The sequence below is a fragment of the Microchirus variegatus genome (assembly GCF_963457635.1).
Source record: "Microchirus variegatus genome assembly, chromosome: 3".
In the NCBI taxonomy this organism is placed as follows: Eukaryota; Metazoa; Chordata; class Actinopteri; order Pleuronectiformes; family Soleidae; genus Microchirus; species Microchirus variegatus.
The window spans coordinates 6705909-6730885 of NC_139804.1; the positions used below are offsets into that span (position 1 = coordinate 6705909).

General features: G+C 41.4%; 1 protein-coding gene across 1 annotated transcript in view; it reads left to right on the plus strand.

Annotated features, from left to right (window-relative positions):
- Positions 1-8954: 8954 nt before the first annotated feature.
- The window catches only part of fndc3a (fibronectin type III domain containing 3A), a gene marked incomplete at its 3' end in the record, with an annotated part of 77512 nt that continues 61489 nt past the window's right edge, over positions 8955-24977 (plus strand). Inside the window, exon 1 of the mRNA XM_083885998.1 lies at positions 8955-9074. Within this exon, the coding sequence (XP_083742124.1) occupies positions 8964-9074 (111 nt within the window). The 5' untranslated portion in view covers positions 8955-8963. The remainder of the gene's footprint in view (positions 9075-24977) is intronic.

Genomic DNA, 24977 nt, shown 5'->3' on the forward strand with positions numbered 1-24977 from the left:
CACAAAAATGGACATATACACAAACACGTATTTAGTTTGTTTTCATGACTCCCGCGATATTAGAGCGATGAAAAACAAAACATCCACACATAACGTCTGACATTATGACATGAGTGTTTTATTTCAATAAGAACAAAATAAATAAAAGCTCAACTTGTATTAAACGTGGTCAGAGGAGATAAGAGTTCCCAGTGAAGGCGACCAGATGCAGTTCAGGTCAACTGGAAATTCTCATTATCAGGCCAACGTCAGGACTATTTCGAGTGCAAAACGGAAAGTTTGTGGTTTAGTGAGTCGAAAAAATAGTTCTACCTCATCACCGCAGAGTAGCCTACACATATTCGTTGGTGAATATGACCACAGACACGTCAACATGACCTTCTTCCTCAAAACCATGAGAGTGTGTGATGACAGGTGACGCTTTCATGAATGAACGTGAAACACAAGGGCACAAACAGGAGAAACAGTCAAAAATATATACGGTATTTCTTCATTGGAAATAAATAAAATGAATCCAAGTCTTAAGGTACGCACCAAGAAAAAAGCAAAAGCATTTTTTTATATTATTTTATTGTATTTACTTATGATAACAACAATTAGACCCTGCAGTATTTCAGATACAGGCCTCTACCAAACAGTTGAGACGTCTGTTCATAATAAACGTGGTTTGCATAATTCATAAACAAGTCAACATTCAGAACAAGTGACATTAAGTGTTTTCAATGAGATTTAGTGACATAAAGGTGCCATGTGTAAGAATGTGGCCAAAAACGGTTACTACATTCAAATTCAATGTACTGAGGTCTTCTAGGTTTTGTTTTCTGGTGTAACTGGCAACCCGTGGTTGCTCGGCAGCTGAGACTCCACTGACTGCAATGATTGGTAGACAGCGGTAGGTGGCGCCACATGCAAAAACATGATTTCAAAACATAAACATGATTTGCAGTCTGCAAAAAATTTTTTTTAATGCAAATATTTTGGCCGTACTGTTGTTGTTGGTGAGTTCAGTTTGTTATATGAACATTATTCCTGAGTCTCTGTGACATATTAGGAGGATTTTATGGCCAGTTGATTTAGATTTATTACATAATGCACCTTTAAAGTGTGGTCGACCAAATGGTTGAGTAGTACCTTAAAGGTTAAAGGTTAAACAATTATTTTTAAATTTCAACTCTTCTCATTTAAACCACAATCTTATTCCCACATACAATTCTACTTCAATCCAGAAGAGTTTGACATATTATACACAAAGATTATTTCTATACTATTAAATAAGTGGTTTATTGAGTAAATTAGAAGTAAAATGTAGAATTTAACATTTTAAATTCACTCCTCCAACTTTACTATATCAAAATATTTGTTATGCAATTTGTATTTTATATAAGAGGAGCTTATGTGTGCTTATTTATGTCATATTTGTTGTTTATCAATAAAAAATGTTTGTGTTTGAAAGATCAACATATAGAACCCCCACGTTGTGTCAAGTGATGGTGGAGTATGATGGAGTCTCCTCACAGTACCAATGAGGCCATTTTCAGAGCTAGTTTGTTCATATTCTATATTTTTGTTGTTCCATATCAAACGGTTGTGTTTGTATATGAAACTAAGGTCAACACAAATGATGAGTCAGCCTGAGAAAAGTGGGTAAATAAGGAGGTAGGACGACTGTTTCTCACTTAACTATCTTGGAATGTGGGCTTCAGTCCTTATGATCTGCTACCGTGCGCATGCGCACAGAGCCCCGTAAGCGATGGCGAAATTCCTGCCTTGTATTCGCGGAGCAGGGTCTTGATGGAAAGTTATCTCGATAAAATTGACACCCAGTGCAGCGCTGTCGGGACTTTGCGTCGTCGCCGTGCCTCGCAGACACTTTCTTCTCGTCTGAGGTGCGGTTAACAGAGGCGATCGTCGTGCAGAGTGCGGGGGGAAAGCACATCCTCATCTTGCTAATAACTGTTAGCTGGGGTAGCATTAGGTAACTAACGCGCTAGCATGTCACTTTTTTTTTTTTTTTTGCCGTGTCCTGTGTTTATCCAGGTAGCTAAACTAAGCTAAGCTAAGCTAAGCTGGTTCTCTGCGTCAGGGTTTGCTGACGGAAGCTGGTCGCCCGGAGCTCGCTGACGTGAAGCGTTTGTAGGGGGGGGAAGCCGCAGAGGAACCATCACAGTCCGGACTGTTGTTGCTGCTGCTGCTGCCGCCGCTGCTGCTGCTGCTGTGTCTGAGTGAGTAACATTAATGCTAAAGCTAACCACTTACTTGTATTTACTGTGACTCCCGAGGGAACCGGACATAATAATAAATGTTTATTACTGAGCTGACATGACTGATATTTCACTGCAGTTGGAGAGAACAACAGTAGCCATGACACGCACACACCTGTAGCTGCTAGAGTCAACACTTGTTAGCTTGGGGAAACACTACACAACTTTCACAGTCGTTTGAAAAGACTCAGAGCACAAACTAACTAACACTTTAAAAAAATATATTATTATTATTATTGTTTGTTTTAAATGACAACTGAAAGACTGGGGCTCGAAGACTACATGATTTGTCAAACCAACTCTCGCGAGAGTGACCATATATACGAGAGCGACAGTTTTAATGGCTAAAACCCGGCCCCCCACAAGAGGTTAATGGCATATTAATGCTGCGTTCCAGAGCCCATCCAAACAAATGGGATGTGGGACATATCCTACATGAATTGTACTAGCTCCTACTTCAAAGCGTTCCAGCAATTGAAGTTGAATGTTAGAAAACATGGACGATCGCGGCGTTTTAGATTTATGTTTGAATTTTGACCGTCAGCAATTCAGTCTACTTACATACACAAGCGAGCCGTATATGTAAAAGCGATGCATATCGATATGTAACGTCATGAGCATACTTTTACGGTAGCCCTACATATCTTCATGCTAACAGATAACGACGACGACATATTTTCACGCCATAACATGAAAAACAACTTGTGATCAAATGAATTGCCTACCGAGTAAAGCTACTCTTCTCAGTCGAAATGCTAGCCTGAACGAGAGCTTTGCCGTTCCAAGCCCTAGCGACCGGAAAAATGGATGTCCCGTACTTTTGTTTAGAGTCTTGTACACGCTAATTTGATTCAGTCTTCTCAGCCATGACACAGAACAGCTACGTGACAGTCTGCTTCATATTCTGAAGTCACGTTAAATCACGTGACTTTCTGCGAGATCCAAAATCTGTGGAATGTTGCGTCTTGACTAGATCATCCAGTCTTTGCTTTCTTACGATTATAACATTGACAAGCGGCAAATGTTGCTATGCTAGCCAGAGACATGTTTGCGTCCATGGCTTTTTTTTTTTTTTTTACAACTTCTTGACTGGAAAGCAGCAAAATTGGGATCGGCGTGGCTCTCGGTTCCGAATTCCAATGTAAATGGAACGCAGCGGGAGCTACCATGTTTCTACAGAATGACTTCCTTTCTGCTATGTTGAGGCCACCGTAGTTCCCAGACGCACTTTGGAAAGAAATGAGAGTAGTGGAGTTTTGTGTTTGTTGTATTCTCTAGTTTTGGATGATACCAATTCTTCCACACTGGGCCTTTTACGTCATGCAGGTCTGCAAACAGACAACTCGTCGACATACTAAGAAATAGCATAGTAGTAGTAATAGTAATAGTAGAGATAATATTTCTGCGAAATGGGGAAATGCACAAACATGAACCAAAAAAATAACTAATATTGGAAGAAGAAATTATTAGAAGATTAGAGATTGTTTACTCAAGAGAGTAACTGTTCAGCAGTTCAATGACCTCTGAATGAAACTCCTGTTTGTTTTACATACAGGCGTCCTTAAGCACATTGCTGATGGCACCAGCTGTAACTCAGCTCGGAGCACATGAGTAACATCATTAAGAATCATTTAGACTTTCTATTTTATAATGATTTATTCAGAATTAAAGCTGTTTGAGAGATCTTTGTTCAGCTGGCTCCTTAAATGCTGCCAATGAAATAACAATAAGACATTGTTAATACTCTGTGGTCTACCATGAAGGAGCCATTGCTGAGAGTTTTTCACAGTAACAAGTATTTTCATTATATCTCGATCTATCATCAAATCAGAACCCAGTTTATTTTTCCCATTTGGGATTGGACGTACCGGGCGTTTGCGAATGACAAAGACATTGACACACAATGAGGTCAAATGGAAACGAGTGCAAATTAAATACAAATCAAATGGTCAAAAAGACGATGCATTATCAAAATCGAGATATAATAAGTCAAGTAATCGACCTACATTTATCTGACCAAAGTGTCCACCTCATAGTCCTTTTGTCTAATTTATAGCAAGTGTTGACCGTTGAACTGGTGTTTCTCACCACTAAGGGTTTTTTCCCCTCTTTCCACCAAAACTGCAACTGAGAAACAGCTGCTGCTCTCACAGCCACAGTCAAATATGATGTAAAATCAGGGCAGCAGCAGCAGATGCTGCCACAATGCACAAGTCATGATTGTTGTGCTGTAATTGGAGAGGATGGACACAGGCTTTACTGTAATGCAGCCAGAAAGAGGGTTTAACGCCATCCACCAGGTAACACGAGTCGGCTGACATTTTTCACTGTTGTTTTATCAAATAGGAGATTGTGGTGATTTATAATTATTTATCATCAACATCTTTGAGTCCTATATTTTCCAGGAGGAGGGGAAGAAGAACACATGAAACCTCCACAGGAAAAAAACCTAAGCAACTTTAATCTACAAAGACTATACAGTATATACTTTGAAAATGAATATCTTAGTTTTTAGCTTCCTGTGCGAGATAATTACTCTGCTTTGGGCTTTCCAGAGTGTGTTACAGGTGGGTGTGCCAGAGCAAATGGAAAATAGAGAAGCACCTCTACCCTTTCCCGTATTACTTCTCCTGTCACTGATCCTTTTTGGGGTTTTTGTGTGTTTGTTCTGAGCAAAGAGATTCAAACATTTACATAAGTTTATTTACATTAAACCGAGAGGAACATGATGAGAGACTGTGCTGTAGTTGTTGACACAGAGGACTAACATGCACAGTAACACTAGGTTAATCTCATGTCACCGCTCTGCTGCTGTGGCAGTAGTTCCTCAAATCCAGGTTCATTGACCGTCACATTGTAGGAACCGACTTGTGTTGTTTAAGCTCAAAGAGGGGAGGGGCTAATGCTAACAGATAAGCCAGATCACTGTCTGCTGTAGTGGCGCATGTGCAAGATTGTAATTAGGTTCAAGGACACATGTTGCATTTGCCTCATGGTGTTCATGTTCATTTTTTGTGACACTTCTACAACTTTGTTCACACGTGGCTACTATTTATAGTGTCCCTGTGCCTTTGTTTTCTCTTGATTCTCATCTGTTTTTGACTTGTCACGAGCTTTAACATAAATAATCCCTCTTTGTTTAGCTACATTTGTGGCTGCAGATCTAATACGCCACCATTGTCGGCTGCGGTCAGTGTATTTGAGCTGTTAAGGTTGTGTTTACACTGTGTGAGGATATCACTGTAATTTATTGTTGATGGTGCAGCCGTTTTAGTTTGTATCACCTTTTAAGAGCACTGTATAAATTGATTTATTCTTCCTCTCAAATAGACGCCGCTTCTGACTAGTCTCTTTTGACTATATTGTAGCTCATAGCCGGTTGCTGTCGGATTTTACGCACAAATCAGTTAGAAAAGTATTCCACTGTGGGTGAGATGTTCCTGGCAAAATGACTGGTGGTTTGTGCATCGATGCGTACGATGCTGTCCATGTGAAAAAAAAATCCATTGCAATGTCAGAATCACCGGTCTGCCAATTAGACTAATTACGATCAAGTGCTGAACCATTTCTTTGTTATATGGAGCAAAGTAAGTAAATAAATATTAAATAATATTAAAGCGGACCTAGACCGGAATTTCCAATTAACGCTGTTTTCTTGATTACCTCGTTTATGAAGCCCTGAAGTTTCGAAACAAACAGTTCAGCCACTGCTGAAAACGCTGTGTTGTATTGTAATCTCGGGCTCAGCGAGATCTCTGAAAAAACCCTGTCCGGTTATGTGAACAGCGGATCCTCCTGGTCCGGGCACTAGTACGGGCACATCCGATTGCGTACATTGTACCGCAGAAGAAGAAGAACGTCCGTTGTGGAGGTGTTTCACGAGCGACAGTGTCTTCTGACACTCCGGGTCAAAGTCGTAAAGGGACTGCGAGCGGGGAGTCGTGAAGAAGCTATTTTTAAACATTGTTAAAACAATGTTTTGATAATGAGTAGCAGTGCATCCACCGCTCCAGAGGGGGAGCTGCACTTCTGGGAGCTTGTGTGCTAATTACGTCACATCCAGGTATTGGCCAGTCACAAGACAGTTGGGACGGCTCTATGCTGGCTGGCCAATCACAACACAGTCTGTCTTCTGGGGGTGAGATTTATGTCTGAAACAGTGCTACTGACGAGAGCTTCAGTGAAGAGAGATCGGCTCATTTACAGCAACTAGGAGGTTTTTGACCATTAAAAACAACTTAATGTATGCAAGTAGACCCCCATAACTCACATATGTGTGATAGGACCACTCTATGGGAGCTTTAATATTTAACAACCTGAAAAATATATCATATTATTGGCATTGGATATGAAAAAGTGGCATGGATCGATCCCTGAGATACAACATAGACTCTTTATATCCTTTAAAAGAGACGACTTCCTCTTCCGTCTGTGATCAGGTCTTTTTTTAGTTGGCTGAAACAGCTGATTGAACGTGGCTGCTCATCGCTGCCACCAGGAAATATCGTTCAGGGCGAGCTTGTGGGCTGCTGTGCCACAAAACGAGTGGAAAAGCAATAATGTTTAGAGATTAATTAGGATGTGCATCAAATTCCCACTCAGTGTGATTCAGCTTGTCATGAAGGCATTTACTGGAAACTACTCTACTGAGAGGCAGTTTGCCTTGTGCTCCTCATTCTTTAAATACGAGGAGGCAGAATTTGAAACTAAGACCCAAGCTTTATCAAATCTAACAGGAATTAGGGATCGTGGATGTAAAGAAAACTTAAATTAAAACGTGAAGACATCATTGAACTTCCCATCGCTCCCCTGCATTTAATATTAAATAAAATAAACTTTATTGTGTTGCTACAACCAGCCAATCATTCTACGTCATAAAATTGGCATAAAAAGGCAGCTGCTAACAAGTGATTAAATGAGTACACAGGTTGTAAGGAGTGTGAAATATAATCCTGGCAAATATGAAAATCAGTTGTTGTGTTGTGTCGGTGTGCGTTTACGGCATTAATCATGTCGTCTTTATGCTCGTGTTCTTCTTTTTAACTATTAATAACTTTGTCGGACGAAAGGATTTTGTAGAAGAGGCAAGTGTGCCAAATCAGATTATAAAAATGCAGTCAAGTTGACTGTGGCAGAGTTTGTTCATGACATTCTCAACTAATACCGGGAAACTAACTGCCTTGCCTACAAAACAAAGAAAAAGTAATTTGCATGTGCATTTCCTGGTACGTGTGGTAGAAAGGACTCAGACAAAGAATCCCCACACACTCACACTTCATTCACATGACATTAGAAAAAGTTAATCATTGTTATCTCTCTGACTAACAAGCCATCACTTCTGTATGTATATATACATCCAGTCAGTTTCAGTTCTGCCAGCTTAAACCCAGAAAACCAGTACACAGGAGGAGAGGACAGTGACAAAATCATGGGGAAATTTAGGCCAGTACATTTCTTTGGACTGACGAGGAGACTAATTTCAAGCTGTCAGTTTAAAGGATTATGAATTAATTTTAATTAAGACAATGATTGGTGCTCAACATGCTAACTTGCTGCCAGTTAAACCAGAACCTGCCTTATACCAACAAGCTGAAAGAGGTGAGGCCCTGGGTCAGGCTTGCGTTTCGACAAGGAAATGTACCATATTTATTAGGCGAGGTGTGGGCTGTGTCCTGTGGATGTTTGTCTCAACAAGATGTCAATCTTTTTATGAGAATAGGTGAAGAAAACACCCGGTGCAAGGGAGTGAAGCGTTTCTGTCACCCAAACATCTGACTGTCCTGGGTGGAACTGGTCTACCTCCATCCTGACCTTACAGTACAAGGGAAGGGTACCAAAGAATTGAATGGTACGGGCTGGTTATTTTGGTACCATCATCTGTACCATACTGAACCAAACCCAACCTCTCCACTTGATGGATACATGGCTCTAGCGTAGTGGAGGCAGACACACTTCAGTAAATAAATAAGATTGATGAATTGATTCCCCTCGAGTACTTGTACACAGGGACAAGGACAGTTGACCAATTGAACGGTGTCGTCGAGCTACAGCCGTTGTTTATTTGCACCGTTTAGGGAGACCTTCATCAGACAAGTGGTCTAATATTAGGTTTTAAAATCTGATGATTTAGAATTCAGGGATCGTTAATGTTGACTCAACAAATGGTGCTTTTCCACTACTCAGTTCCAGCACGGCTTGGCACCTGGTACATGTTACTTTACTAAATACTAAATGTGGTCACTGATTGGTCAGAGAGTGTCATCACTGAGTCCTGAGCATGACGTCCAACACAAGAATCAAACCAAACAATGCCAGACTATATATTAGTTGAAAAGATTTTTAAAAAGAGCCACATCACAACCCCTTCCGCTGCATTTCAGTTCAGACAGAGTCTGGGCTCTGGTCATGGTCAGAGTCTAATGATTCAATAACTAGTTTGTGGTTCATGCAGCTGCTCTATGACCACTACGCCTACATCGAGGAGGTACTATGAAGTAATGGAAAATGATCTGAACCTTCTAGAGTCGAGTCGAGCCGTGCCGGAACTGTATAGTAGAAAAGCGCTATAAGAGTTTAGCGGAGGAAGCCTGGGTGCTGCTAATATCTGGGTATGCCTAAAGGATTCGTCATCCCCGCAGTGCTTTATTGATTACTGTGTTTCTGTTGCAGGAGTACCTCTTCAGTAGTGTGAATGAGGGAGACATGGCAGACCACACCCCACCTCTGGAGTCCGGCCAGCTTCTCAGCCCTGAACTCCCAATCCTGGCTTCTCCACCACCCCCAGCCATGGTCAACGGGGACGGCCCCCAGCAGGTACACTCAGCCCTCTGTGCCCTCATGTCTCTCTGCTTTTTCATCACACATGCTGCATCAAATCTGTTCTGGCCAAATGGACTTTGGCAAATTGATCGCATAATTACTGTTGAGGGGCTTCTGGGTTATGTTTGACTGAGGTGTGTAGTTTTCTCCATGTAGTTGTGTAGTATTGTTACATTTCAATAATAATACCAGGAAATTGATGTCTTTGAGAAAGGCTGCTAAAGAATCAACAAAATGAATATATATTTAGTACTGTGCAAAGCCACCATTAGGGTTAGGCTTTGTTGTTTAGAAGGATTTGTTAGGGTTAGGCAAACGTCTTAAGCCACCATTAGGGTTCGGCTTTGTTGTTTAGAAGGATTTGTTATGGTTAGGCAAACGTCTTCGGCCACCATTAGTGTTAGGCTTTGTTGTGGGTTAGGGTTAGGAGTTAGGGTTAGGCAAACGTCTTAGGCCACCGTTAGGGTTAGGCTTTGTTGTTTTAAAAGGATTTTTATGGTTAGGCAAACGTCTTAGGCCACCATTAGCGTTAGACTTTGTTGTTTATAAGGATTTTTTAGGGCTAAGGGTTCGGCAAACGTCTTAGGTCACCATTAGGGTTTGGCTTTGTTGTTTAGAAGGATTTGTTAGGGTTAGGCAAACGTCTTAGGCCTAAATTAGGGTTAGGCTTTGTTGTTTAGAAGGATTTTTTAGGGTTAGGGTTAGGCAAACATCTTAGGCCACCATTAGAGTAAAGGCTTTGTTGTTTAGAAGAATTTGTTAGGGTTAGTCAAACATCTTCGGCCACCATTAGGGTTAGGCTTTGTTGTTTAGAAGGATTTGTTAGGGTTAGGCAAACGTCTTCGGCCACCATTAGGGTTAGGCTTTGTTGTTTAGAAGGATTTTTTAGGGTTAGGGTTAGGCAAATGTCTTAGGCCACCATTAGGGTTAGGCTTTGTTGTTTAGAAGGATTTTGTTGTTGTTTTCTAAGCGCTCCTATTGGGCTCCTCTAATTGGGGCAATATCCTGGAATTTGTGTAGAAAGCTTGTTTATGTGTTTGTATTTTGTTACATATATGCTGTTTTAAAATAACTTTTCTGTTAGTGGAACCCTAATTAATGACACTTGTAAAACCTGCGTTTATCCTTCTATTTCATTTCGACAAATATCTGCTGTGAATAAGGTCGATTACGCCAGGTTCATTCAAGACATACTAGCGGATTACAGACAGACACACACGCGTATATGTGTAGTCGGTGCATTTAAAACACTTACTCAACAGGAAATGGTAACACGAGAGGCAGTGATATACGAGTATATGGTTTGAGTAGCACTACCGCCAGCAGTAAAACACTACTGTGGTGTTCATGATATCCTGTATATGTTTGTCAGTCAGTCATATCGCTTAAACGTGCATACACAACGTTGAATGAATTTATTATATATTCATCACCGCTCTTTATTACACCATCTCAAACGTTGCTGTATGTTCAGGAAAAAGGTTTGAACGTGCTTCAGGTCCAGATTTAAATACTCCGTAATTGCATTTTCAAGTGCAGCGCGACGGAGTGTCTGAAACTGGAGGCAACGGGGTGCGTCTTAGATGAGAAACAAAACATGTGGTTTCATACTCACATCAGTTATGAAATAACCCAAAACGTTGCTGTTGTCTTCACTGCAGTTTCTCATGGGCTGCATTTCAGAGGCAACAGGTGCTTTTTCTGGACTGCATCTCTCTCAGTTTTGATGGCAGCCCTCAGCCAGCGGGTGCAGGATATGGGAGCGATATCTCTGCCCATCGTCTCCTGTCAGTGCCAGAGTGAGATTGAGTGGCCTTGACAGGCTTGGGTGATTTCCCTGTCATTTTGATGGTCATCAGTTGGATTTGCTTAACTTTCCATGACTTCCTGGGGGATTGCGTGAACCCACAGTCATATCTTTTCCACCATTTCCTCGGCACTTTGTCAAGATAAGACCTGCTAATATTAGCACTGCCCCGTAACAGGCCTTTCCACTCGTCTTGTCATTTTTCCGCAGTGGAAAATCCCACATCTGAATCAGGCTTTGTTCACATGGAGATCAAGTTTTTCTGGTTGTGCTGTGCTGCGAGGGTTTTCCTCATAAAACTCACTTACCGGACGATGTCCCACAAAGGTTACCTGATCACGTTCCGTGTTGGTGTTTGCGGTGTTCAACGAGGGCAAGAGAGGAGAAAATAGGGCTGCTCCTTCCTGTCATCATTACTACCCTGCTGCGCTGACCAATTTGAGACGCTGCATGTTTATGATCACTGAAACCAACTGAAATGTCTTCCTGTGATGAAGAATAACAAGTATCATGTATCACAGCAGCACTTGTGTCATTTAAACCGCAGTCTGATTGCTTTGTTTTTGCAGTATGGCTGTCTGTGTCTCTCTCGTTCTCAGACACCTCAGTACAGAATCTATATGTGGATCATTAGATTTCTACTGAGCATTCTATTCAATCAGAATGTATGGTATTTAAATGGGAAGCAGCCATTTAAGTATATTTTATTTCCTCTTCAATAGTGGACAAAAGTCGGCTGTATACAGCGTTTTATTTATTTTTACAGAAATACTCCCAGAACTGGACATTCTGCTTTTTTATCTATTTGTATCCATCATTTTCAATAATGCTACATCTATGCATGTCCTTGTAACAAAAAAAACCTCAGCCAAGGAGAAACTGCTTTTGGTCGCATTTTTCTGTTTGACTGTGAGCAGCATAACTTAAAATGTGAAGGAGAGATTTGGATGTTTTTTTTTTGTGGATGTAGGTTATGTCCTTTGGAAGAAATTATGAGATTTTGGTGGTGATTTCAATGTGTTCTAGTCTTGTAAGATAGTGAAGTGACATGACTGAGTCTCTGAGTGGTTTCTTTAGATTCTTCTGCAATTACCTTTGACCATACTGAGGAGTTGAGATTGAGTGTTTATTTGTTAACCTTTGCAGATTAACCTGCCTCAAGCTGACGTCTCCTGTTCAGGATTTATTTTTTATTTTTTAGCAGTAGACTTGTTGGTCGTAAAGATGAACATTCACTAGATGCTCAGGAGCATGGAGACTGGTTGTAATTCGTCCTAATTAGGTTTTTGACATCTGACTAGTGATGGGCATGCTATTAGAATATTCAGTGGTTATATTCAGGGCTGCAACGCACTATTTTTAGTATCGATTAATCTGTTTATTCATTTTGCTTCAGTTTTCCCAAACCTCCAAATTATGTTCCCAAATGCCTCATTTTGACAACAAGCGAAGATGATCCAGTTTTAATTTAATATTATTATATGGACCAAAGAAACCAGAAAATAAAACCAAGTAATTGATTATCAAAATAGTTGACGATTAATTTAGTAATTGATTAATTATTGGTTAATCCTTGTATCCCTGGTATTATTAATCGAATATCTGAATATTCTAAACTCCAGCGCATGAGAGCTAGTGAAAATAATGCAGTATTTTTTTTATATATCTAACGGAAGCAGCTAGTGATGCATTCAAAGACCTCTGCAGGACCCAGAGCATGTTGAGCTTCAGAAAAGCTTCAAGATACATTCAAGAAACCGCGTAAATTTCATCACTTCTGCAAACGTACATGAGGTTCACTAACTAATTGCTAACTGTCTAGATGCACCACAAGTTAGGTAGGTATTCATTAGGGATGTGAATCTTTGGGTGGCTCACGATTTGATTCGATTCTTAGGGTCATGATCCGATTCAACATCGATTCAACGGATTCAATTCATACGATTCTCGATTCAAAAATTGATACAATGCATAGTGTGTTATGGCAAATTATGGCATCAAAACAATACAGTTTGTATAAGATAATGTGATAATGTGATCACACAAAGGCAAACTTAAGACAAAAGCTCAGGCTAGCTGCCTTTTTCTCCCAGAGGTTACAAAAAAACTGTACACAAATAAAACAAACTGGTGTTTTGTGTGGTTTTTCAAAATAGAAACTTAAAAAAGAAATAAATAATAATAATTTCTTTTCTTTCAAAAATCGACTTTTGAAATGTATGAATCGATTTCAGAATCGTGGATGATTAGAATCGCGATTCCTATGTGAATCGATTTTTTTCCCCCAACCCCCAGTATTCATAGTATATTCGTTTTGCATCATTTTAGTATATTACAAATAGTAGCTGATTGACTTTTTTAAACAAACAAATAATAAAAAATACTCCTGCTCATCCCTAAATCGGAGTTCTTTTGGTTCTGAAATGAAGTATACGTATCTTCTTCTTCTTAACTCTTGCTCCTCCATCTTCAGTGTCTGTGATTTTGATTGTTTTAACCTTTAAATTCTATCAATTTTTAAGCATTGTCAGTTTGTGTTTTTTTTTTTTTTTTTAAACTGGGGCTCAATATATTGCTTTGATAATGCAAGGTTTAGCACCTGGCAGAAAACACTGTGAACTTAAACGAGACTGATTTAATCGTATCAGCATGGCTATAAATCACCTGTGATGCAAGCAAATTTTACTTGTCAACGGCTGTTTTTGGTGCTGCTGTGACGGAGGTGTAGTTTTTGTGTGTCTGAGGAGGCGTGTGAATATCATGACAGCTTCGGAGTGAGGAGCAGGAACCACTGCAGGGGTCCGTGCCCTGACGGAGCGAGGCAGGCAGGCCTGAGGTGACAGTGAAGAGGATTTACAGCGATGGCTGACCCCTCTGTTTCTGACCTTTTGTTGGGGAAAGCTACAAGGACACCTCATTCTTTGTTCTTGGTTTCTATATCCCAATCTTGGCTTGGTATTCACGCTCTGTTGGACCAATTATTCTGAGTCACAGAGGAAGCTGTTGTCTTGGGGTCATTACCTGTGATGATTCCTTTTAAAGAGATGACTTTGTGTGCCGTATGATTCACTACCTCCATCCATTTAAGCCCCTCTCCCCCCAAGTTTTTCCTGCTCTTGCCATTTGGTGTGTAGCTAAATTGGTAGCAGATGAATCGGCCTGTTTCTGTCAATGTTTAAGCCTAGCTAATGGCTTATGTACTTAGCTGTTGTCTGTGCTGATGGTTATGATTTTTTTTCTTGCATTTTTGTTCATTAGTGCTTTTCATTAGAACCGTCATCTAATGTTTTCGTGCTCTTTGTGCTAATGTTTTTATGTTACTCTGCTTTGCTGTTTTTTAAAGTCTGAGTTTGTAACCTGACAGACTGTAAGTGATTAAAAACCCTTTAGAGGAAAAAAATCATTAAGCCATTAGTATAAACGCTCGACTGGCAATTATATTATTCTCAGTGCACCTCTCCATCGTGCAAACTTATAGCTTTGTAGTTTATCTTAAAACTTTCTAACCCTTTGGGAAATTTGTACAATTCCTTTGTCTTTTAAGACAATGTAGCACTTTTACTATTCCTGACACATTTCAGTTTAAATATAACAACGCTGGATTTAAGTCTTTTGTGACGCGAGCTGAGATTTAAGGCCTAAGTATACTTCTCCGACTGCGTAATGAGATATCCGACTGCGTAACCACGGAGACCCCTCGAGCCTTCATAGTTCTCCGTCGTGGTGCCGGGTACGCACTGCAATTTCCCGCCCAATCAGTAGGGGTCGCTACGCAAGTTTGTTGTGCGTTTGGCTACGGTGAGCAATGGCGTCCGAGAAAGACAGATGTTGTTGTTGCAGCAGAATAACATTGAAACAGTGGCTGGAACGTAGTTTTAAGATAATTTGAGGTAAGAAATTAGCATTTGGAGTCTATACATGTGGTGTGTGTATTAAGATATGACGTATTTATAGCTTGGCAGCGACGTTGTCAGCGGTGATCAGCTCCGCCTCTGTGAATGCTTGGTGCACACAGTGGCCGGCACAGAGCAGGAGAAATGCCGTTTACGTAACCAGAAGGGAGATCTCGCTGAGCCCGAGATTACAATAAAACACAGCGTTCACGGCAAAGGTTAGTTTCCAAACTTCAGGGCTTCGTAAACAAGGTAATGACGCAGATACACACTAAAAACAGCGTTAATTGGAACTTCCGGTCTAGGTCCGCTTTAAAAAAATATTTTGTGCAGCCGGAGACAACGGAGAGGCTCTCCGGCGACGTAAAGGGGTCTCCGTAACCTACGTAGAGCACTTTTACGCAGTTGTATACTGTGGCTTAGATTTAAACATCAGAAATGTTGACGTTTGCTTTGATCACGGGTGTGAACACGCCGTGTTGAACGGTAACAACACAAATTGAACAGGGAGCACTCAGCCATGCTGTGTGTGTGGTCCGCCTCTGGCTTTGAGCCATGCATGTTCTAATGTTACCGTGGGATGGCGAGACCTCAATCCCGACCCGGCCATCTTCAGTGCTGCCCTTGTAAGCTATAGCCAGACACGGGAGACGGGCCCTGGACATGTGCCCGCCCCTCATAAGTTGCTAGAGGGCCTGAGATGTTGTGACAAAAACGCAGCCCACTGTTTCTCTCCCTGTCAGCCTCTGAATCATCTGTGAAGATTTGGGAGGGAGGGGAGGTGGGACCACTATTTGTCAGCTTTTGTGAGGAGGTGGACATTGTGACTCAGCAGTGTTTCGGACACTTTCTTCTAAGCCAGAGAGACAAACCATTCCATTATCACTGCACCAATTTACAGAGCTGATACAAATACTGGATGTATCATCGGGTAACTCACTTGATCGATCCGTTTATCGCTCAATGACTTCCAACACTCGTGCTGTAAGCCGAAAGCTAGCACAGTGCTTCAAATGTCCACATTTGTTTGTGCAGAAGGACCACATTAAGATTTAAATGCTTAAAATGTGCCAAAATCTGGACGTTTCCAAGAGTAGTTGAACTGACTTCACAGAGTCACCCAGCTGGAGAGACCTTGGCCAGGAAGCAGACCTGGAACCCAGAGGACAACTCTAACTAAAGAACAAAGTGTCTCCACTGTGATGAGAGACTGAACTACACTGAGTGCAGCACTTCACAAGTCTGAGCTGTGGAGTATAGGAGACAGATGGAAGGTACTCCAGTGGAGAAGAAAAAGCACACGACTGCGTTTGGAGAGTTTGAAGATATTCGTGTGAAAATTGCTGAAGGCATGAGCCAAAGGATAATGCGATCCGATTTCCTGAAAATGAACAGTTCAACTGGAGTTGAGATTTCTTGTGTCAGGTCGACCGCAGTCTAGCACCTATCCAACACCAGCTCCAATGTGATTTATGTGTGGTACCAAAGAGCAGAGACGAGCCAAATCACGACAAAGTCTTGAATAAATTCCTCAAACTGTGGACACCTGCGTCTGCACTGGTGGTGATTGGTATTCAGATGGACAATGGTCCTAATCACACACTCAGACTATGATTTGAAGAACCACGAAAATCAGTGTATATGTGTGTCTAGTGATGTTTTTTGTTGGTCCAGGTGCAAATCTTCACTTTTAACTACTACGTTCACATTTAGCCAATTTTGCCATTTTAGTCCATGTTTGCGTCTCAGGTTGGGTTTTCATGATATTTTTGGGGATTTTGATGAAACAATAATTAGTCGATATCTGTTTTTTTTTTCACCCAGGAAAACATTGAGGTGAAAACAATGGGTTCTACTGTCGGGTAAATTGTGCAACATAAAAGTGAGAGCAAATTAGAAAAGCACTCGGGGAGTGCAGCTCTCTGCCAAGGCAGCTCAGTGCCTACAAAATATTTTAATAATCCGCATCCAAAATTATAGGACATGCCATCCCATCTGTAGGTTCTATCTATGCCAGTCGGACCAGCCATAAAGCCCAGAAAGTACTAGCTGACCCCTCCCACCCTGCCAGGTACCTCTTCCAACTACTGCCCTCTGGTAGGAGAGTCCAAAGCCTCAGGGGTAGAAGATCCCGTTTTTGTAACAGCACTTTATAGCTTGCACAACACTTTATAGACTGCACAAGCCACTTTATTTTATACCGGTTTGAATGACTGTCTCTGTGATTGTTTTTTTATCATGTACTTTATCATGTATGTTCCTGTGTATGTTTTAACTGGAATGGCACCAAGACAAATTCCAATCAACTTTGTTGACATGGCAATAAATTATTGAACTTGAACTTAATTGTAACCGGCGATAGCATCTACGGATCCCATTGTGGTCCCATTGTGAACATTTCCTGAAAAATTTCATCCAAATCAGTGACTTGGCGGAGGTCAATTATTAAACACTTTCTAAGACTTGCGGCTTTCTTCCTGTTAGCATAACCACACGCAGCTAACCTGCGTGGCAGAGAAGTCATGCGATCACTTCGGCCCTCTAGTGGTCGCTGAATCCTTAGATTTTCTGCTGCATGCATTAAAGGAACGCGCCAACTCATTTAAATACTCGACAATGCCAGTTTGCACATCAACAATCGCGATGTTATCTCGGACAATATATCTTTCTCACCTCTACTTGTGTCACTGGTACTCTCTTACATCAAGATCTTTTCCAATCAGCAAGAGGCTCCCTATCCCGGGCTCCTCCCCCAAACCACACCCCCTCATTGGGTCACCCAACTTCTTGGGGTGAGAATTCAGGCAACTTCCTATTAGTTTAATGGTACAGAGAAATGCATTGCTTTATACACAACTATGTGTTCAAGCTTTGTCGGTCTCCATTGTCAGTTATAGTTCTTTATTTTCTGTCTGTTGGAAGTATATATGCAGATTTATTCTCGCGGCACAAAGCACTTTGAGGTTCATTTTTGAAGCTATGGTGGAAGACGTCTTTCTTCCTCGTCACTTACTGTTGAGCAAAAGGAGAAAAAAAGACATTGTGCTCACTCAGTCGGTTTAATAAGGGTGTAGCAATTAGTCATTCTGGTTCGATAAATTAAATAAATGAGCAATGATGTAGTCTATTGATGCGAATGGGAAAACAATTCATACATCTGTGTTGCTGATGCATCGTTATGTTTGAGTTCAAACTGAGATGGAACTAAAAATCACAATAGTTTTTTTTTCTTATTGGGTGATATAAGTGTAATTTTGTAAAATGGGTGTATAATATAGCTTTATATGAATATGTGGCCTCTGTATTGTGTTGAAACAAATTGAGCTGCGACGCATTTGTTTGTCCGGACGATCGATATCATACCGTCATTAAATTACACATTTGTGATTCACGAAGAGCTGCACACATGTCATACAGTATTTATGCAGTTGATTCATATAGTGAATAGTTAAATCAGCATTGGATTGTGCTTCTCCTCTGTATTCATGTGCCATCCATTTTGTCCTCCTGTGCTGAACTTATAATACCGAGAGCCTATTTAAAGTAGCGGCCCGATCGGCAGTGTCTTTGACGTCACTCGTATATTTTCCTGCCAATCAAGCAAACGATGCCGAAATATTCTGTGGTCGCTCCGATAAATACAAATACCATATAATTTGCTCAATGAGTTAATTCTCCCTAAGATGATGATATTTACGTGGATCTGCTGCAGCATGAAAACCTTTCTGCTGCCTGTTTCCTCTCACTCTTATACGATCAGGCAACATTTCCCATGGAATCCGACGGGCGGAGGATCAATAAATTGCCTCGGATTTATCATGGAACGCTCGGGCATATTCCATCAGCTGCAGGGTAGACTGGTTGAAACATGTGTGCCGTTTGGCTCCCGTTTCCTGTCCTCCCAGCTGCTGCGCCACATCAACGCACGGTAAACAATTAAGAGGAACAAATAGTGAGAAACCTGAACTCTGAGTCACCGGCGTCCAAGAAACGTCAGAGCTAACAGCCATGAATGCACAGAGCCCATTCTCCCGGGTAATAAAACACAGCAGTGGCCACCTGTGTGACAGGGTGTACGGATTGATCCACGCTCTCTTTGCGTAGGCCTCCTACGTGGACATAAATCTTTACAGCGGTGGGAAACAAGCTGTATAAATGTTGGAAATCTTTCAGACGTAGCGTTCTGTAAATTTGAGGAAGAGTATCTGCTCTCTCTCTCTATCGCTGTGTTCTGTTGTGAATGCGACCAGGAAACCATAGCTCAGTGCAGTGTCTAGTCATCTGTGTGAAAAGTAACCTTTGCAGTATCCTAGCACAGTTTCAGAGTCTGCAGAGACTGCTGCATGGGCTAAACATGGGGGAAAAAAAAGGCAGAACAGGTTTGCTTTTGCGTGATAGGATGTAACTTATGGACGGCTAGTCAATATTATTTCATTATCTCACTGCTACATAAAACAACCAGGGCTGCACCTAATGATTATTTTTTAGAATCGTTGAATCTGTTGATTATTATCTTGATTGTTGTCTACAGCAGTGTTTCTCAATCTTTCTCTCGGAAAACTCAATGTGCTGCTTTTCTGAGACGTTTTCCTGCTCCAACACAACTGATTCAAACCACAGTGGGTTCCCGGGAACCAGGACTAAGAAACACTGCTGTAGACCAAACAACGAAGCAATTAATCAAGATAATAATCAACAGATTAATCGTTGTCTTATGTACCAGTGGGTTTTCTTCTGAATGCAGAAGTAAACGAAGTTGGGGTCGGAACTTCCTATTTTTGTGCAGCAATTCTTGTTTTTTGTTCTTTCACTGTGATCAGAGTGAGTTTGCTTTCTTAACAATGTCACTTGAAACTATCAATACCGAAATGGAAATGACCGGTCAATTCCACATCAGAGTGGGAGGACAAAGCGAGGAAGTGGCCTCGTATAACGCCTGGACTTTTTGCCGATACTCAATGTGCTACTGTGTTGGAGGTGCTGGGCTGATAACTGATACTCAAATATCTGAAAAGGTCATTTCGTCTGTTCTGTATTGAAATTAGCATAATAATTATGTTATGTCGAATTACGTAACATGAATAAAGATTACCGATTTCTATTTTGAAAAAACACACAAAACACCAGTTTGTGTTATTTGTGTACAGGAGAAAAAAATATTACAAGTAAGTTTTTATTAGTTTTGAATGAAGACATGTTAACTTTTGTCTTAAGTTTGCCTTTGTGTGATCACATCATTGGAATCAGTTTATTTAAAAATCACATTATCTTATACAAACTGTATTGTTTTGATGCCATAATTTGCCTTAACACACTATGCATTGTATCAATGAACCAAGAATCGGTTTTGAATCGAATCGTGACCCTAAGAATCGGTATCAAATCGAATCGTGAGACACCCTAAGATTCACATCTTGGGTGTCTCACATCCAGCACGTTAACGCATGATGTTTCCATAACGACTGACCGGAAAAAGACGCCCGTGACGTCATGTTTTACGTTCCGCGACCCCGGAGTCAAGACACCGTTAGCTCCGTTAGCTTTTTTAGCGCCGTTAGCACGCCTACAGTCGAACTGGAGCGGTCTGTTTATTCAACGAAAAGAGCAGTGCTACAAATAACCAGCGTACCTGTGTACTGCATATGTGTGCCTCTGTTTTTAAAATTTTGCGCTACTTTAGAGAATCATTTTAACAATCGGAAGTCACGTAAACATGACGTCATGCACATGTTTTTTTTTGCGGTCAGTCGTTCAAACGGTTGTTCCAACGTTCAGATTGCTTTCACACTTACGCACTTAAAGTTAAACAAACCGAACCTTTTGAATAACGTGTTCCCCCTCCTCGCCTGAGGCGGCGCTGCATGCACAAATTACTCAAGGAGAAGACAAGAGAACAACGAACAACAAAACTCTCTCATCTGTTGGTTAATGCAGGACAACTTCTGTTTCCTCAAAAACACGGAGCTGCATCAAATCCTATCGCTTTATGTGAGCATACTTCACATAATAACTATATTAGCTATCGTTCTACACGTGCGTATGTTTTGGTTGTGTTTACCCACAATGCCCTGCGTTGTAGCCCGCTTCCTGCATTTGGTTTACTTGAAGTGAACTGAGACTTATGTTTTTAGGCGGACCAGATGTGCTTCTTTCGTTGCGCGTTCACATCTCCCCAAACAAACCGGACTTTCCGAGCAAAAGAACTAGGATTGGATTAAGAACGGCTGGTGTGAATGCAGCCTTAGTGTTTTCAGAGACGGTGAAATCTGGCATTTAAAAAGATAGATTTTAGAATAAGGGTGGGACTCGTCCACTGTTGATTCACTCGATTGTCATAACAACATATTGTTCATTTGATCACTGCAATGCACACATTATTTCTTATGTTTGCTGTGTAAAGTGTTTCTCCTTAAGTTTATTTTAAGCGTGTTATCTCATGTCTCGGTGTACAGTAGCTCTGATCTCTCCGACTCGCTGCTGTGTTTATCCAAGTCCTTAAAAACCTGCCTCTTTAATTTGAAAGTGAAGTGTTGAAAATAATTTTTTGGGGGTGTTTTGATGTAGCCGTCGCCGCACAGCGGTATCTGTGACGCACGCTATCTGTGAACTTGGCGCACACACACACACACACACACACACACACACACACAACACTGTCACTTTAAGGACTGATGAGTTAAACTGAACGAGGACAGATGTTACAGAAGCAGCGAATAGTTGACAGCCCTGTTTACCGTGTCGCTGTGCAAACAGTGTCTCTGTTTTGACGGTCAGCGGGGCTGCTTTATGATCTTTGGACACAGTAGTGGTGGAGGAGTCGCGGCCGCGGTCGTCAGTGGCGTCGGAGCTCTGCAATTGAACTCCCACGACCTTATCTCCTCTCGCATCGATCGGAGTATTGAGAGAGGGTGTATGGCATGTTGCTCTGTGAATGAGAGAGAGAAAGCCAGAGAGCGTATGAGGGGGAGGGAGCGAAAGGAGGAGGAGGAAGGGAGGGAGAGAGAGAGAGCGACTGTAGCGTAGTCGTGTATGTCAGCCTCAGAAGCTGCGTGGGTCGCTCGGCTCCCTCACGCCATTGTTGTTGTTGTGAAAAAAAAGACAGAACAAAGGACTCCCCACGCTCTGGAACCCTTATACCGTTGCCGGATCAGCTGTGCTATGATCACACCCTGATGGAATGCTATTTAAATGAAGCATTAAGGAGCACAGCAGGCATTAACTGAGCTGACGCTGGCACACAGTCTCTGACAGATGCAGGAGGGAAACTGAGCAGCAAACTGAGGCATCATCCAAACTACTTCTAATTTTTTTTTTGGGGGGGGGGGGTCCTGTTTCTTGGGTTTGTTCACCTCCCTTTTTTGTCCCCCAGAGAGTGGCCACAGCCGATAAGGTTTCAGTCCCCCCCCCCCCCCCCCCTGAAGGTTTGGCACGGACATCTCCGCGGCTTATTTGTTGAAGGGGGTTGCTGTGGATACTGACGGCAGGGAGGCTGCACTGAAGCTAGAGGAGAGAGTGAAGGAGCCGCCTGCTGCAGAGCGTGCCGCGATGGAGCAGATGAGGGTGAACCAGGCGAAGCAAACATGAGATTCACGCCACACTTGAAAGGCGACATCCAGCGCAAGAGTCTGAGCCCCATCTGCTGACACAGCTCCTGCTGCTGTTGCTGCTGCTGCTGCGCTCCACGCCTCTTGCCAGTTCCTTTCTGGATTTTGCTCAAGAGTTGATGGAAGTGGAGGAGTGTTAAGGCTCAGCCCAGCCAGATGTGTTAGCTCCGCAGGTCATGTGGTTTCTCATGAGGGTTGGGTGAAGCCGGTGGAGGGTCCTGTCAACCCCAGGAGCATTTTCTTTATTTTTTTTCTTCTTCTTCCTCTTCCTCTGTGACTGCGCGAACAGCGACGCCTGAATGAGAACAAGCGATGCGGGCGACAGTAAGTACCAGTCGCAGCTTTTGATTTCATCAGCATGCAGCGGACGTCACGTCGCAGCTTTCAAATGCAACTTTCAATGTCGAGATTAAATTAGAAAAAGGGAGGAAGTCATCTTTGGACTTCTCTTCACATAAGAGGGGGTGGACAGTGCATATTTACAGGCAGTCAGATCTCCCTTACCCCTAAACACAACTCCCCCACCCTCCTCTCTCTGCCTCCCACCATCTACACTTGCTGCTGACGCTGCTTGTGTGGGTGTGTATGAACATATGAGCTTGTGTGTGTGTGTGTGGCAGTCAAAGGGCTCTTTCCTCTCCCTGCTGAGCACATGAATGGGGAGCAGTGTCAGAGATGGAGGTGCTGATGATTTCCGTGCTGGAGGAGAACCGCGGTCAGAGCGCTGCCGTGCCGGCGGAGTGTCGGTTTTACGACGGCGACTTCCACAAGAGCGAGGTAACTGGAGCTCCCCCCGAAACGCAGCAGCATATGTGTTCTGTTGAGAGAATGATGAAGTGGAGATGATTTAAGGGCAAAAAAAATTTCTAACCTGAGTGGTTGATGATGTGAGTGAGGAAAAAAAAAAAAAAAGTCTTCAGATCTGTTAATGATTTTCCTTTTATCTGCCTGTTGTCAGAAAAAGGGCAACATTATCAGAGAAGTGAATTTATTTTATTTTTTTCTCTCTCCTATTTTCCCCTGACACTCGTGTGTTGTCGATGTTAAAAGCAGCATGAGTCAGTGAGGGGCAGCAGCGTGTACCTGTTATTATCTAAACGTCACGATGAACTGTGTGAAAGGTGCGAGATAAAAATAGCTCTGAATTAGTTGGGTTATTTGTTTGGAGCTTGAAAATGCAACGCAAAGCCCAATAAGTGAAGTTTTCCTCTTCAGGTCTGTGCAGAAAAAGTCAAAAGACCAATTATGAAGCCTCTGATAGTTTTATTTCTTGAAATACTGACTGTGTCACATCCGTACTTTGTGTTGTAAATTGAGACTTTGTTCTCGTTTAAGAGGATTGAAACGACAACCTTGTCCTTTGCTGTCTGGCTTTTACTTGTTGTTGTCGGCAACAGCTGTTGAATGTTCCTGGAATATAAAGTTTATAGTGTTTTTTAATGTCATGATGTCTTCAGGAAAGAAAGAAAAAATACTGACTTCAGTAAATAATCATTTTAGTAAAAGATAAAGCAGAACCATTTTGAAGAATATAGTCCAAATCATTAAATGCATATGAATGTGTGCACCTGTTTGAATATATAACTATAAAATATATTACTTTTATGTGATTCCATTGTGATTCAGTTTTAGTCAATAACTATGATTAGCTGTTTGCTGTTTGTCGCAGTGGTTGCGTACCAAATTGATATTTTTCCATTTGTCATCTTGATACAGTCATTGGTCCTTGTAAGTCATCCACCAGAATCTGTAATTTGATTTGCAAGACCAAAATTAACTGATGATTCATTTGTACATGTGGTTTTATGGTATTTGAAGCAGTTTTTAGTATCACATGTGGCTTCAGGGTCCTTTAGAGAATTATACATGCAATTTACAGTTGATACAGATACTTAAAGATAGACTATAGTATATACTTTACTTATTCTTATATAGGCTTGAAGCAAATAGTTTTTCCTAACAAAAATTATTGCAAAAATTTCGAAAAAATTATGCCTTAATATAGTTTATTTTTTCGCGTTCCTGAGCGTAAAAAGTCCCCGTTTTTTGTTTTATTTCAGTGAGCTTTTTAGAACGATCCACTTATGTCATCAATGTTGTGAAGAAATGTTTGTAATGTTACGCGAATATGTTAACAAAGATATTAGGGCTCCAGCGGTTCAACGATTACTAAATTAATCGTCGGCTGTTTTATAATTGATTCTTCGGTTTTACGGCTGCAACTCACGATTATTTTTTAATCAATTAATCTCGATAATTAAATCGAGTTGTTTGGTCCGTAAAACGTCAGTAAACGTAGAAAAATTCAAAATCGAAGTGACGATATTCTCGATTGCCTTGTTATTCCACAAATCACAGTCAAAGTAGTTATTATTAGTGATTATTAACTAAGTACATCATCATTACATCAGTTCCCTCTTTGAGAATCATTTTTCAACATTTTATGACTATTTATGGACCAAAAGATTACTTGATTAATTGAGAACATTATCGACAGATGGTTGAATTATAGCTGCAGCCCTAAAATATATACCTTTGTGAATGTTTTTTAACGTTTATTGAACTGGGATCATTATAAATCACGAGGTCCAGA